The sequence below is a fragment of the Balaenoptera acutorostrata genome, chromosome 4, assembly GCF_949987535.1.
Source record: "Balaenoptera acutorostrata chromosome 4, mBalAcu1.1, whole genome shotgun sequence".
In the NCBI taxonomy this organism is placed as follows: domain Eukaryota; kingdom Metazoa; phylum Chordata; class Mammalia; order Artiodactyla; family Balaenopteridae; genus Balaenoptera; species Balaenoptera acutorostrata.
Genome location: NC_080067.1, coordinates 78,345,692 through 78,360,846, shown reverse-complemented (window position 1 = coordinate 78,360,846; position 15,155 = coordinate 78,345,692). Strand labels below are relative to the sequence as shown.

At 34.3% G+C, this 15,155-nt stretch overlaps 1 protein-coding gene across 13 annotated transcripts in view; it reads right to left on the bottom strand.

Moving 5' to 3' along the window:
- DLG1 (discs large MAGUK scaffold protein 1) overlaps positions 1–15,155 on the bottom strand; it is a 288,506-nt gene that overhangs the window by 47,668 nt on the left and 225,683 nt on the right. For all 13 annotated transcript variants that reach the window (XM_057545184.1, XM_057545190.1, XM_057545179.1 and 10 more), the window contains 2 exons: positions 5,612–5,726; positions 450–626 (listed from right to left, as the gene is read on the bottom strand). In XM_057545184.1, the coding sequence (XP_057401167.1) occupies positions 450–626; positions 5,612–5,726 (292 nt within the window). The remainder of the gene's footprint in view (positions 1–449; positions 627–5,611; positions 5,727–15,155) is intronic.

Sequence of the window (15,155 nt, the reverse complement as noted above, 5' to 3'; positions counted from 1 at the left end):
AAAACAGAGATGTGAAACACATTCTTAGATATTTCTAAAAATTTTGCATTTAGTTAAAATGCTTTCATTTTTTAAGTCTAGAGGAGGCAATTCACACAATCAAAACCCCTGGAAATTTAGGTTTTAACACCATCTACATGGGAAAACTACAGAGGCTTTTAATTCTCTCTCCCTCCACTGGTATAGATATATGGCACAGTGACTTAAAATATACTCATTTTGTTTTTAGCAACCAGTAGGAGCTTTAGAGAAATTTCTATTTGGGGGCATCATATTCTCTTACTATGTCATTGGTTACAATATAAGGTGAATAAAATTAAATGGTTGTGAAACACAATATATAAAACCGAGCATAAAATCACCACTTCAGTAAAAGAAAATTAAAGAAACAGCAATTATTTATGTTGTCCAATTTTCAAGTGGTAAGACTGTAACAGACTTATATTTACCTGCGTTTACTGGGTATCACCCCAACTTCATCACTTTCACCATCTGGTGTAACCTGCCTGGCCTGCCACCATTCGTCATCAGAAGCATTAATAACATGGAGGATATCTCCAAATTTGAAGTTCAATCCCTGACTAGGAAGGCCACTGTCTTTAGTCTTGTCATAATCAAAAAGGGCCCTAGATTAAGAAGAAAAAAGTCCATAATTATTTCTTATAATGATATTATGAATATTAAATAAACAGGATCCTAAAAATATATATATAATCTGGGTAGATAATTAAACAATGTACCATGGTAGGCAGAATAATGCCAAGCTCAATTTTGCGCTATATTATTGGGTCGACCAAAAAGTTTGTTCGGGCTTTTCCATGAGATGTTACAGAAAAGCCCGAACGAACTTTTCGGCCAACCCAATACAAGAAGACAATGAGACTAAAAAGAAACAGCAAAATTAACTTGTTATGCTAATAGATATACTACCTTATTTCTCTCAATACTGTATGAGAAATTAAAAAAAATACTTTTAGTACAATCCAGTGGCAACCTGTATTGAATTCTAAAATGAAGACAAATCTGGTCAGTTGTTCTAAATTAATAAAGTAAATATTAAAAGAGACTCTTCTCTTTATTTTGACTAGACACACTTGGGTAAACAAATTCCCTGATTGATCTGATTCATCATTTGTGGACTTTAAGACTAGATCAACAGAGTGATTATTTTCCCAGTTAACTATTCCTTTCATTTGTTCATAAAACTATAATTAATAGGGTTTTCAGAGTCAATAACAATGATGAAAACTAACCACAGATGATGATATGATGACTTTAACAGCTGCCAACCATTTTGGAAAAAATACTGTATCAATTTAATATAGTAATTGCAAAATGTCAGGAATATTTTAAAATTTGATAACAAGAAAATTGTGTCCTGATACTTAATTAGTATACAATATTTAAACAAATTAAATTCTTTTTCTTTAACATCTTTATTGGAGTATAATTGCTTTAGAATGGTGACAAATTAAATTCTTATGTTCAAAAAACGTCTAACAAGAGTACAGGAAGGATCCCAAGAATTATATTTATAATACAATTTATTCATTCTTTTGTCCTAATTTGGCAATGGGAAATTAGGATACAAATCATATTCCTTTTCATGCTACCCAACTTTTAAGACTCTATCTCTTGAAGTAAAACTGAAGAGGGGTGAAATGATTTGATGGCTAAATGAATAAACTAGTTAATGGTTTTCAAATGTGTTCTTTCAAGACTTTTCAGTGGTTAACAGTGTGAAGGAAGTAGGTGAGAATCAAAAGTGGGAAGGCTTACTTAAACATATATTAAAACATATCCAATACATTGGATTTTATTTGAAGAAAGAATTCTACAACTGCAAGATAAAGATTATAAATGATATAAATGCGAAGTCATTACTTCAATAAATTCTGAATACTAAGGAAACGTCTTTCTACTGGAAAAACATAGTTAACTTCAAATAATACAAAGGTTTGATATAGTTAGTAATTTACTAAATATTCATTTAAAAAGGTAATTAAGTAGATATGGCAAAGATACAGATGACAAAGATGATGAAGATACAAATAAACAGAATATAAAATAGCAAATAAAGTACCTTAAGAGGTAGAACAAATGCCACAGGATATTCAGAAAAGGAAAAATACTACATCTCAACATTTTTATTATCATAAATTAATCTTTTGAATTACAAAATCAACACAACTATATTACCGATGAGCAACGAAGAAATCACTCACAATCTCTACTCCCTATGTTAGCACTTAAACTTTGTCTTTTAGTACTCTGATTAATAAAAAAAGGAACTCATGGAATACTTATTTGAGCTATTAATCATAAGAATATAATGAACGCCTGTTAATCTACTCTCCAACCTAAGACTATACACAAAACTTTTATCAGTAACTTATATTCACCTATGTATTTTTCCCCTTGATCCTGTTTCCCTCAGATTAAGAGTTAAGCACTATTAGAAGGTAACCACCGTTCTGAATACAGTGTTTATTATTTCCTTGCTCCTTACCCTTTTTTGTTGGTTTGGTTTTATCACACACATATGGATGACTAAGTAATTATGTATGATTTTACCTGTTTCAGAGCTTTATAAAAAGGTACCATACTGTATGTAGTCATTGGTAGCCTTAACTTTATTTTTACTTTTGAAATTAAAAATACATTTACTAAAAAGAACCATAAGACTTCTGGTTAACTATGGCAGATTGGCTACATGTATCTATAGGCATACCTCATTTTATTGTGCTTTACCTTATTGCACTTGCCAGATATTGTGGTTTGTTTTTTTTTTCTTTTTTACAAATTGAAGGTTTTGTGGCAACCCTGTGTTGGGACGGCATAACCCTGTGGTAATCCCAAGTCTACTGGTGTCATTTTTACGACATTTGCTCACTTCATGTCTCTATGTCACATTTTGGTAATTCTCCCAATATTTCAAACTTTTTCATTATTATTATATTTATTATGGTGATCTGTGATCGTTAACGTTACTATTGTAATCATTTTGGTGCATCACAAACCATGCTCTTATAAGATGGTAACTTAATTGATAAATGTGTGTGTTCTGACTGCTCTACCAACTGGCCCTTCCCCATCTCCCTCCCATCTCCTTGGGACTCCCTATTCCTTGAGACACAACAATATTGAAATTAGGCCAATTAATAGCCCTACAATGGCCTCTAAATGTTCACATGAAAGGAAGAGTTACAGGTCTCTCACTTTAAATCAGCTAGAAATGGTTAAGCTTAGTGAGGAAGGCACGTTGAAAGCCAAGATAGCCAAAAACTAGGCTTCTTGCATCAAACGGTTAGCTAAGTAGAAAAAAACTGAAAGTGCTACTTGAGTAAACACAGGAATAATAAGAAAGTGAAACAGCCTTACTGCTGATACTGAGAAAGTTTTAGTGGTCTGGATAGAAGATCAAACCAGCCACAACATTCCTTTAAGCCAAAGTGTAATCCAGAGTAAGGCCCAAACTCTCTTCAATTCCATGAAGGCTGAGAGAGGTGAGGAAGCTGCAGAAAAGTTCGAAGCTAGCAGAGGTTGGTTCATAAGGTTTCAGGAAAGAAGCCATCTCCGTTAACATAGAAGTGCAAGGTAAAGCAGCAAGTGCTGATGTAGAAGCTGCAACAAGTTATCCAGAAGATCTAAATAAGTAATGAAGGTGGTTACACTAAACAACAGATTTTTGATGTGGACAAAACAGCCTTATATTGGAAGAAGATGCCATCTAGAACTTTTATAGCTAGAGAGGAGTCAACGCCGGGCTTCCAAGCTTCAAAGCGCAGGCTGACTCTCTTGTTAGGGGCTAATGCAGCTGGTGAGTTTAAGTTAAGCCAATGCTCATTTACCATTCTGAAAATCCTACGGCTCTTAAGAATTATGCTAAATCTACTCTGCCTGTGCTATAGAAATGAAACAACAAAGCCTGGATGACACCACATTTGTTTACAACATGGTTTACTGAATATTTTAAGCACACTGTTGAGACCTACTGCTCAAAAAAAATTTTTTCTTTCAAAATATTACTGCTCATTGACAATGTACCTGGTCACCCAAGAGCTTTGATGGAAGTGTAAAATGAGATAAATGCTGTTTTCATGCCTGCTAAGACAACTTTCATTCTGTAGCCCATGTTTGACTTTCAAGACTTACTAGTTATGATAGTGATTCCTCTGATGGATCTGGACAAAGTAAATTGAAAACCTCCCATAAAGGATTCACCATTCTAGATGCCATTAAGAACATTGGTGGTTCATGGAAGAGGTCAAAATATCAATATTAACAGGAGTTTGCAAGAAGTTGATTCCACTCCTCACTGATGACTTTGAGGGGTTTGAGACCTCAGCGGAGGAAGTAACTACAGATGTGAACCCACTCCTGGTGAAGATGCTGTGAAGATTATCGAAATGACAACAAGGGATGGAAATATTACATCAACTTAGTTGATAAAGCAGCGGCAGGATCTGAGAGAGCTGAGTGCAGTTTTGAAAGAAGTTGACTGTGGGTAAAATGCTGTCAAATAGCGTTGCATGCTCCAGAGAAACCGTTCATGAACGGAAGAATCAGTCAGTTTGCAAACTTCACTGGTGTCTTATTTTTAGGAAACTGCCACAGCCACCCCAACCTCCAGCAACACCACCCTGATCAGTCAGCAGTCATCAATATGGAGGCAGGACCATCCATCAGCAAAAAAAAACTATGACTTGCGTAAGGCTCATTGATGGTTAGCATTTTTAGCAATAAAATATTTTAAAATTGAGGTATGTATTTTTCTTAAAGACATAATTCTATTGCACATTTAACAGACGACAGTATAGTGTAAACGTAACTTTTATATACACTGGGAAACCAAAAAATTTGTGACTCGCTTTATTGTGATATTCACTGTATTGCAGTGGTCTGGAACTAAACCTGCAAAATCTCTGAGGTAATGCTTGTATTTCCTTTCCATCCTGAAACTCACTAAAATGACGACAACACCACCACCACCACCAAAAACAAATACAGAAGAGAGATGACAAGAAGGAGGAAAGAGAGTTTAACATGGTTTTGGATGACGGTAAATTTAGCAGAGCAGAGGAAGCTCTAAATGGGGTGCCTGAAGAGAAGGATATTGAAACAAGATTTACTCCACGAGACCCTAGAAATGCTCACAAATTAGAGGTGTACACTATCCAGGTAGGCAGAGATAAATTACTGCCGTGAAAACAGAAGAACTGGTGGAAATTACTATAGAAATTAAATGTTACTCAAATGAAGAATATTTTATTATAAAAAGATACAGGTAAACAGAAGTGTTGGATGGTATGACATATCAAGCTACACTAGTCACCCAGTAAAATATTAACTTAAAAAATTTTCTGGTTTGTATTTATTTTGTCTTCCTTTATCATACTATTATTATTCAAGAGGTTATATAACTTTCATTAATAAAATTATAATAATATTCCAACACCTTAAAGACACACTATCAGGAAATCAATCATAAAAAAAATTTCCTTGGTTTGCAATACACTTTTCTATAGTAAAACTAAGTCATGGTGAAAAACCTGAAAGAATCTGCATGCATGCATAAAGACTGCAATAATTAGAAATTCAAAAAATTTACCTGACATAGAGGGATCGCTTCTGGCTAGTTCGAAGAGAACCTGAACCTGAACTAATGCTACTATTCATCATCTGCTCCCGTAAGTCATGTATTTTGGCTTCAAACCGACTGTATTCTGATGGAAGAAAAAAGAGGAATAAATTCATATTTTATATTCTAAAAAAATAAGTTACTTGAAGATAAAGTATTAAATATGTAAGCTGTCTTATAATTGATTAAATGTGGTCAGAACCTTAGAAGAGTAATCTATACAAGATTTTGCCCAATATGCAAATTTTAAAACTTAACAATCTCTAAGTGTACCATGAATTAGAACTGGTTGAAAATAGTATTTTCAGTATGCTATTTTAAAGTTCGTATCACATTTAATAAAAGACAATTTCCATGCATCAAATAGCAGTATCAATTTTACTGTCAAATTTAACTGTAAATTTTAAAAAGTAGGATTTATTCTAATTTTTATACTTAAAAAAAGCCTAAAATAATTTATACTAGATGCTTTGTTTACTGATTTTTTTCTGTGAAGAAATCAGCTAATCCTATATTTTCGAATTATAGAACTTGTGCAGGGTCAATAATATGCAAAAAATATGCTTTAATAAGTTAATAAATGGAATTAAATTTACTTCAACTCATTTTATAATTTTTCAAAATGTTAAAATAAGATGCACAAAAGCAATCTGAAGGAATAAACATTTTATTTAAGATACTTTTTATACAAAAACAAGTATGATTTTGAAGATGGACTATTTTAAACTATATCATACATTAAAAGCTACAAAACCTATTAATAACAAAAAGTTTAAGCACTTTTTCAAAAATACTGCAATTACATGGTTATACACACTTATACCTTTTTCTCTATTTACAATAAACAACTAACAGACAAGTCAGATTCCATTAGATTTTCTTATAAAACCAGTCTTACAGCAAGAGCAAGTATCTTGTCTGGAGCGTGTGTAGTTTAAGGAGACAGAGTAAGAGTAAACATGATTATTGCTGAGTTACTCTTCCTTTCACCACAGTCATCAAGCTTGTTTTCTGGATACCAAGATTAAGGAACTGAAGCAACAATTCATCAAAAAACTCAGAAATATTTAAATGCTCACAATAATATGTAATAAAATATTTTTTATTGTCCTTTAAAAATATAATATAAAATTTAAAGTATAAACATTAGTAGACTGATTGGTAAAAATGAATCCTTGACAATTCAACAATTATCAACTCATGGCAAATCTTTAGTCTATGTAGACATAGCTAAGATACAGACAGATCAATGGATGAAGATAAAGATTAAAAATATGAAGTGAATCCTTAGTTTATACTGGTTCTTCTAATTAAAAATTAGGGCCATTAGGTTTTTACTTAATCTCTTCTTACTTTATATGCTTCCTTGCATATGAAGAATCCTGGTTCTCAAGACACTGGGGATAACAGAATTAGAGGACCCATCATGACTTACTTGTTTTAACCCATATTATATTCACAACAGTCTTAAAATAACACCAAAACTACAACCATGACATGATTACTAAAAACAATTAACTACCTTTCCTAGTTCTTTTTATCTTTGGAGTATGGCCTATTAGGAATATACAGTTGAATACTGTTTTAAAGTCACTGGGAATAGTTCCTTCCTAGGTGTTAAGGCTGCCAGCTGGATATACATCCAGGTTCATTTGTTCATTTTAATTTTCAACTTCAATTTTTAGGGGTTGCTTTTTACATTTTTCATTGTTTTTATAGGCAGGTAAAACAGTTCCAAAGTGAAATCTATAAAACAAGGATATCAAACAAGAATATCCCTCTCTCCCTACCCTACTCTGTCCTCGTCATTATAAACATTTAAAGAAATGTTTATCCTTCCACTTTTAATAATATAAGTAAACATATATGTAACATACAAATATGTTTACACTTATTCTATATTATTTTAATATATGTATATTTAAACTATACATATATTTTATAATTATATGTATATGTACACACACATATATGTATTGTTCCTCCTTCTTTAATAAACAGTAACATATACATTTCTCCACATTGCTTATTTTATTTAATAATAAGTAGTCTTATTGCAGTAATAGTAAGAATGCTCCATAGCAGCATATACAGACGTCCCTCATTCTTTTTTTATAGCTATATGGTTATTTCTAACCTCTATCTCTTTGTTACAACAAGATACTATATAGGGTTAGATTTTGCTTTACTAGCAAATCTGAAAATTGTTTTCTTGTAACAATTAAGGTGAATTAACTTTTGATATAATTGAAGTTGTGTGATCTCCAGTTCTATTCATTCTATTTTATGTTTTATATTTTATGTTCATATGTTGAATATATATATATATGACTTTTATACACATAGCTTGTGGCAGATTATATATTCCAAAGATGCCTGGCATCCCACATGTTCTTGTACTATGTGACTTTGCCATTCCTCGAACAAGAGGTGGAGTCTAATCCCCTTCTTGAATTTGGGCTGGTCTTATGACTCAATTGTAAGCAAGTGAATGTGGTAGAAACGATCATATGTGACTTTCTAGGTTACATCAGAAGAGTCCATGGAACATTTGCCTGGTTCTTATGGGATGCTTGATCTGGAGGAAGCCAGACACCATGTGAGAAGTCCAACTACTCTCAAAGCACCACTCTTCAGAGCTCATGTGATAGTTCTCTGAGCCCAAACTTCTAGCTGGTGCCAACAAAGTCCCAAGACAAGGGGAGTGAAGCCATTTTGGACCTTCCAAAGCAGCTCACCCATCAGCTGAATCCCATTAAGTGACCTCGGTCTATGCCACAAGGACCATCCAAGCCAAAATTCCGGCTGAATTCCTAACATAGTGAATCCATAAAATGATTGTTGTTTTAATCCACTGAGCTTTAGGGGTGGTTATGAAGTAATAGTAACTGGAACACAGTTTCACTGTGCAGTCTATTTGTTCATATATATATACACACACACATACACACACACACAAGGACAAGCCTTCCTAAATTTATTTATATATATATATACGCATACACGCACATTAGATTCCTAAACAAGGGATCATATTATATGAATATATAAAATATTTATATAAAATTTATATTCTAATAAATATATTTATAAAACACTTATAAAAATTTATATATACTTAATAAAATATATTTAAATAAAAGTTAAATATTTATAAAAGTAAATATATAAATATAAAATTAGGAAGTTTTATTCTGTTGTTCTAATGATAACTCTTGGTTTGGCTTTCGGCCCCCTACTATGAGCAATCTCCCCAGATCTAATTTGAAATATTATCCTTTTATATTAATAACTTCAAAGCAATCAGAAAGTTTATTCTATTTTTTTTTATCCTGCTGCGTTGGGTCTTCGTTGCTGCATGCGGGCTTTCTCTAGTTGCGGCGAGGGGGGGCTACTCTTCGTTGCAGTGCGCGGGTTTTTCTTGTTGCAGAGCATGGGCTCTAGGTGCACGGGCTTCGGTAGTTGTGGCTTGCAGGCTCTAGAGCGCAGGCTCAGTAGCTCCGCGGCATGTGGGATCCTCCCGGACCAGGGCTTGAACCCGTGTCCCCTGCATTGGCAGCTGGATTCTTAACTACTGCACCACCAGGCAAGTCCTTCTATTTTCACATTATCTACAATTCTACCCCCATTTTCTGATAACTGAATTTTTTCCAAACTGTCATAGCATACAGCTTTTTCATATTATACATTCTTTTCCTTATAACTATCTTAATTACTAACACGAGTCTTTATGTCAGCATCTCTTCCATTTTTGGTGTCTGAAGTTTGTTCTTTCTCCTCAGGAAGGGTTATGTGAACAATATCATCCTAATTCTTTGTTGATACATTTGATTGCAGTCTTTATATTTCAAGCCTGTTTGAGTCACAGTTTCTTTCTTTGATTCTTAAGTATGTTGACTCCATTGTCTCTTATAAACGATGGCTGATGAAGTTCTGATGACAACCTCATTTTCTTTTCTTTAAAAAACATTTTTTGGGGGCCTGGAATTTCACCAAATTTTTTTCTCTTAATTCCAATAATTTTATTAGAATGTTTCTCAGTGATGGTTATTACCTTAGGTACCTGGATTGTCCTTTCAATATGTAGCTTAAATTATTATTATTTTTAATTTTAGAAAAGTTTTCTTGTTTATATATTTTTATTATTTGTTTTGTTGTACTGTTTTGGTTTTTTCCTATGAGACTCCTATTATATGCATGTTGAATATTCTCTGCCTACTTTCTACATCTGTCACTCTCAAACCCTTTCTTATTCTTTTTTAAAAATTAATATATTTTTAAAGATTGAAGCAATCACAAACTTTTTCCTGAACCATTTGAGAGTAACATGCTACTCTGATGTCACTCTTGAATTCTCAGTGTGTAATGCCTACAAATAAAGATATTTTCTTATACAATCACAAAACCATCAATATCAAGAAAGCAATGTTAATACATTACTACATCTAATGCTCACATCCCACTGAAGTTTCCCCAATAATGTCCTTAATAGCAAAAGGATCCATTTCGAAATCATGAGTTATATCAGAGCATATAGGCATTAAAATTGTCATATTTTTAAAGTCTCCTCCAGTCAGAGCAGTTTCTCAGTCTCTCCTTGACTTTGTAATCTTGCTACTGTTGAAAATTAGAGGCCAATTATTTTGTAGAATGTCTCTTTAGATATGTCTGATGTTCCCACATGATTAGTCCTGCAACTTTGGCAGGAATGTCACAGAAGAGATGTATGTTCTTTTCAATGCACCCTACCAGGTGGTATACATTTTTGATTTGTCCCATTACTGATGCTATAAACTTTCAGCACTTGATGAAGGTTGTGCCTGCCAGGTCTCTCTACTGCAAAATTACTCTTTTTTCCATTTGCAAATAGCAAGTTATTGAAACCATGTACACATCTCCATTCTCATCAAACTTTCAATTAATTCATTTATTTATATTAGTAAAGACCCATGATATCTTAGTTTATTCAGTGGATTACTATCAGGTATTATTATCATCAATTTGATGTTCAAATTGTTCCCAATTTGGCCAGTGGGAACACTTTCAAATTGGATTATGTGCCCTTTGACATGCCTCCATCATTCCTTGAGCACTTCCTTGCTTTCTGGCATAAAATATTGCAGAGTAATCTGTAATATTTCCCTGCCCCACTCCTAGAACAGGCCATTTATCCAAACAGCCTTGGTAATTCAGATGGGGAATAGTATTTAGAAGCTAAGATGAGGCTTAGGTGTGCTCATTGCTACTGGGGTGGCACTGAGCCCAGGCCTTCTCAGTGGATAGAGCCAGGGAATTACATATATATATGTAAAATAGATACAAATTTATAACTATAGGTTTATATTATGTAAACTGAAAACAATATGTTCATAAAAATTTCTCCAATTCTAATCTAATAATATATGGTCTATATTTAGTTTTCTCCCTTTCAATATTTATAACTCTCTTCTCCAACATTGAAAATCACAGACAACATTACCCTTAAAATATATATTCATTTGATCAATCTCTCTGTATGTAACTAGCCTTCTGCTTCTAGTACCATCTACTTTCCAGACTGGGCTCTGACCAGTCCCATGTGTAACCATCTCACTCTGCTCAGGCTCCAACTCCTCACACCAGGAAGTTGCCTGTGTGGAAGCCCTCATCATGGTTAAGTCCTAACGGTTTACCATAGATGTCCCCCACCTTCCCAGCCCTGCAATGCACATAATTACCTTGCTATGCTTCACCTAACGGCTTTAATACAAAATTGATCAGGATGTGGAAGGGAAAGAACTCTTTATTTTTGATTTTTAAAAATTCCTCTTTTTTACCTACTTGCTTTAAATAACTATTGTGTGCTCCTTGGAGTTAAACTTAATTTTTGAAATAAAATTTGTCTTTATTTCTAATAATTTCCTGAGTTCTATTAACTCATTTATGTTGTTCTTCCATATATTCATCATTTTCCTTTAACTTGTTTTGCAATATTAGGTTATACTTTTCATTTGTTTTGTGGGCATGTCTTTCTGGCATACTTTCATTGTAGAGACATTATTCTGATTCTTATTTTCATTTTTCAAATAGGTTTCCATTGGATTCAATCTTGATCCTTTTCTGTTGTTCATTTTTATGAGAAATTAGTTTTCCTGAACTTTTTTAGATAAGAGTATTGCATCAGGATGACTTTTCTATCTCCACAGTTCTAGAACTCCCTTTTGCTGTCTATGTCAAGTGTTCAAAGATATATCTCATATACTGTGAGATCTCCTGGGCTTTCTTTCCCCCCACTCATCTGGACTTTCTATATCCTTTGGCTCTATTATCCTTATCCTGCTCAATTTGGATTTTATTCCTAGCAATTGTTCCTTGGTGTGGGGCTTTGAACTAAAAGGGAGCTATAGCTGGTTAATTGTGTCATGAGGCTCAGACTGCTCCAGCTTCTTCACACCTTATTGCAGATCCCTTGCACTCACATGTAGATTGTGCAAAAACCCTTATAGTTTCAGAGGCAGTTCTCAATAGATCCACTTCGCTTTTTAAATGAGTACAGATTGGCTTTTGGGCTTCTTCTACTGCTTCTCCGGGTACAGATGCTGATATCATGGGGTCTTACAGCTGTTGACAGCTTGTTTATACCTGCTTTTATATTGAGGTTCATGGGGATACCTTTCCATCTGGTTTTGCTATCTTAATTTTTTTCTGGGTGTGGGGAGTGGGGAGTTCTGGGCAATTCAGTTTTAAATCTATCTTATTTTGTTTTTTTTTTAGATTTGGATTTTTATTTATTTAATTATTTTTAAAACACCTTTATTGGAGTATAATTGCTTTACAGTGGTGTGTTAATTTCTGCTGTATAACAAAGTGAATCAGCTATACATATACATACGTCCCCATAACTCCTCCCCCTTGCGTCTCCCTCCCACCCTCCCTATCCCCTTCCGTCTAGGTGGACACAAAGCACCAAGCTGATCTCCCTGTGCTACGCAGCTGCTTCCCACTAGCGATCTATTTTACATTTGGTACTGTATATATGTCCATTCCACTCTTTCACTTCATCCAAGCCTACCTTTCCCCCTCCCCATGTCCTCAAATCCATTCTCTATGTCTGTGTCTTTATTCCTGTCCTGCCCCTAGGTTCTTTAGAACCATTTTTTTTTTTTAGATTCCATATATGTGTGTTAGCATACGGTATTTTTCTCTTTCTGACTTATTTCACTCTGTATTACAGACTCTAGATCCATCCACCTCACTACAAATAACTCAATTTCGTTCCTTTTATGGCTGAGTAATATTCCATTGTATATATGTGCCACACCTTCTTTATCCATTCATCTGTCGATGGACACTAAGGTTGCTTCCATGTCCTGGCTATTGTAAATAGAGCTGCAATGAACATTGGGGTACATGACTCGTACATGACTCTTTTTGAATTATGGTTTTCTCAGGGTATATGCCCAGCAGTGGGATTGCTGGGTCATATGGTAGTTCTATTTTTAGTTTTTTAAGTAACCTGCATAGTGGTGTATCAATTTACATTCCCACCAACAGTGAAAGAGGGTTCCATTTTCTCCACACCCTCTCCAGCATTTATTGTTTGTAGATTTTTTGATGACGGCCATTCTGACTGGTGTGAGCTGATACCTCATTGTAGTTTTGATTTGCATTTCTCTAATGATTAGTGATGTTATTCTTTCATGTGTTTGTTGGCAATCTGTATGTCTTCTTTGGAGAAATGTCTGTTTAGGTCTTCTGTCCATTTTTGGATTGAGATGTTTGCTTTGTTGATATTGAGCTGCATGAGCTGCTTGTAAATTTTGGAGATTAATCCTCTGTCAGTTGCTTCATTTGCAAATATTTTCTCCCATCCTGAGGGTTGTCTTTTCATCTTGTTTATGGTTTCCTTTGCTGTGCAAAAGCTTTTAAGTTTCATTAGGTCCCATTTATTTTTGATTTTATTTCCAGTTCTCTAGGAGGTGGGTCAAAAAGGATCTTGCTGTGATTTATGTCATAGAGTGCTCTTCTGCCTATGCTTTCCTCTAAGAATTTTATAGTGTCTGGCCTTACATTTAGGTCTTTAATCCATTTTGAGTTTATTTTTGTGTATGGTGTTAGGGTGTGTTCTAATTTAATTCTTTTACATGTGGCTATCCAGTTTTTCCAGCACTGGGAAAGAGGCTGTCTTTTCTCCATTGTATATTCTTGCCTCCTGTATCAAAGATAAGGTGACCATGTATGTGTGGGTTTATCTCTGGGCTTTCTATTCTGTTCCATTGATCTATATTTCTGTTTTTGTGCCAGTGCCATACTGTCTTGATTACTGTAGCTTTTTAGTGTAGTCTGAAGTCCGGGAGCCTGATTCCTCCAGCTCAGTTTTTCTTTCTCAAGATTGCTTTGGCTATTCGGGGTCTTTTGTGTTTCCATACAAATTGTGAAATGTTTTGTTCTAGTTCTGTGAAAAATGCCATTGGTAGTTTGATAGGGATTGCACTGAATCTGTAGATTGTTTTGGGTAGTACAGTCATTTTCACAATGTTCATTCTTCCAATCCAAGAACATGGTGTATCTCTCCATCTGTTTGTATCATCTTTAATTTCTTTCATCAGTGTCTTACAGTTTTCTGCATACAGGTCTTTTGTCTCCTTAGGTAGGTTTATTCCTAGGCATTTTATTCTTTTTGTTACAGTGGTAAATGGGAGTGTACCCTTAACTTCTCTTTCAGATTTTTCACCATTAGTGTATAGGAATGCAAGAGATTTCTGTGCATTAATTTTGTATCCTGCTACTTTACCAAATTCATTGATTAGCTCTAGTAGTTTTCTGGTGGCATCTTTAGGATTCTCTATGTATAGTATCATGTCATCTGCACAGTGACAGTTTTACTTTTTCTTTTCTGATTTGGATTCCTTTTATTTTTCTTCTGATTGCTGTGGCTAAAACTTCCAAAACTATGTTGAATAATAGTGGTGAGAGTGGGCAACCTTGTCTTGTTCCTGATCTTAGTGGAAATGGTTTCAGTTTTTCAACACTGAGAACGATGCTGGCTGTGGTTTTGTCATATATGGCCTTTATTATGTTGAGGTAAATTCCTTCTATGCCTACTTTCTGGAAGGGTTTTATTATAAATGGGTGTTGAATTTTGTTGAAAGCTTTTTCTGCATCTATTGACAGCATCATATGGGTTTTCTCCTTCAATTTGTTAATACGGTTTATCACATTGATTGATTTGCGTATATTGAAGAATCCTTGCATTCCTGGGATAAATCCCACTTGATCATGGTGTATGATCCTTTTAATGTGCTGTTGGATTGTTTGCTAGAATTCTGTTGAGGATTTTTGCATCTATGTTCATCAGTGATATTGGCCTGTAGTTTTCTTTCTTTGTGACATCTTTGTCTGGTTTTGGTATCAGGGTGATGGCCTCGTAGAATGAGTTTGGGAGTGTTCCTCCCTCTGCTATATTTTGTAAGAGTTTGAGAAGGATAGGTGTTAGCTCTTCTCTGAACGTTTGGCAGAATTCACCTGTGAAGCC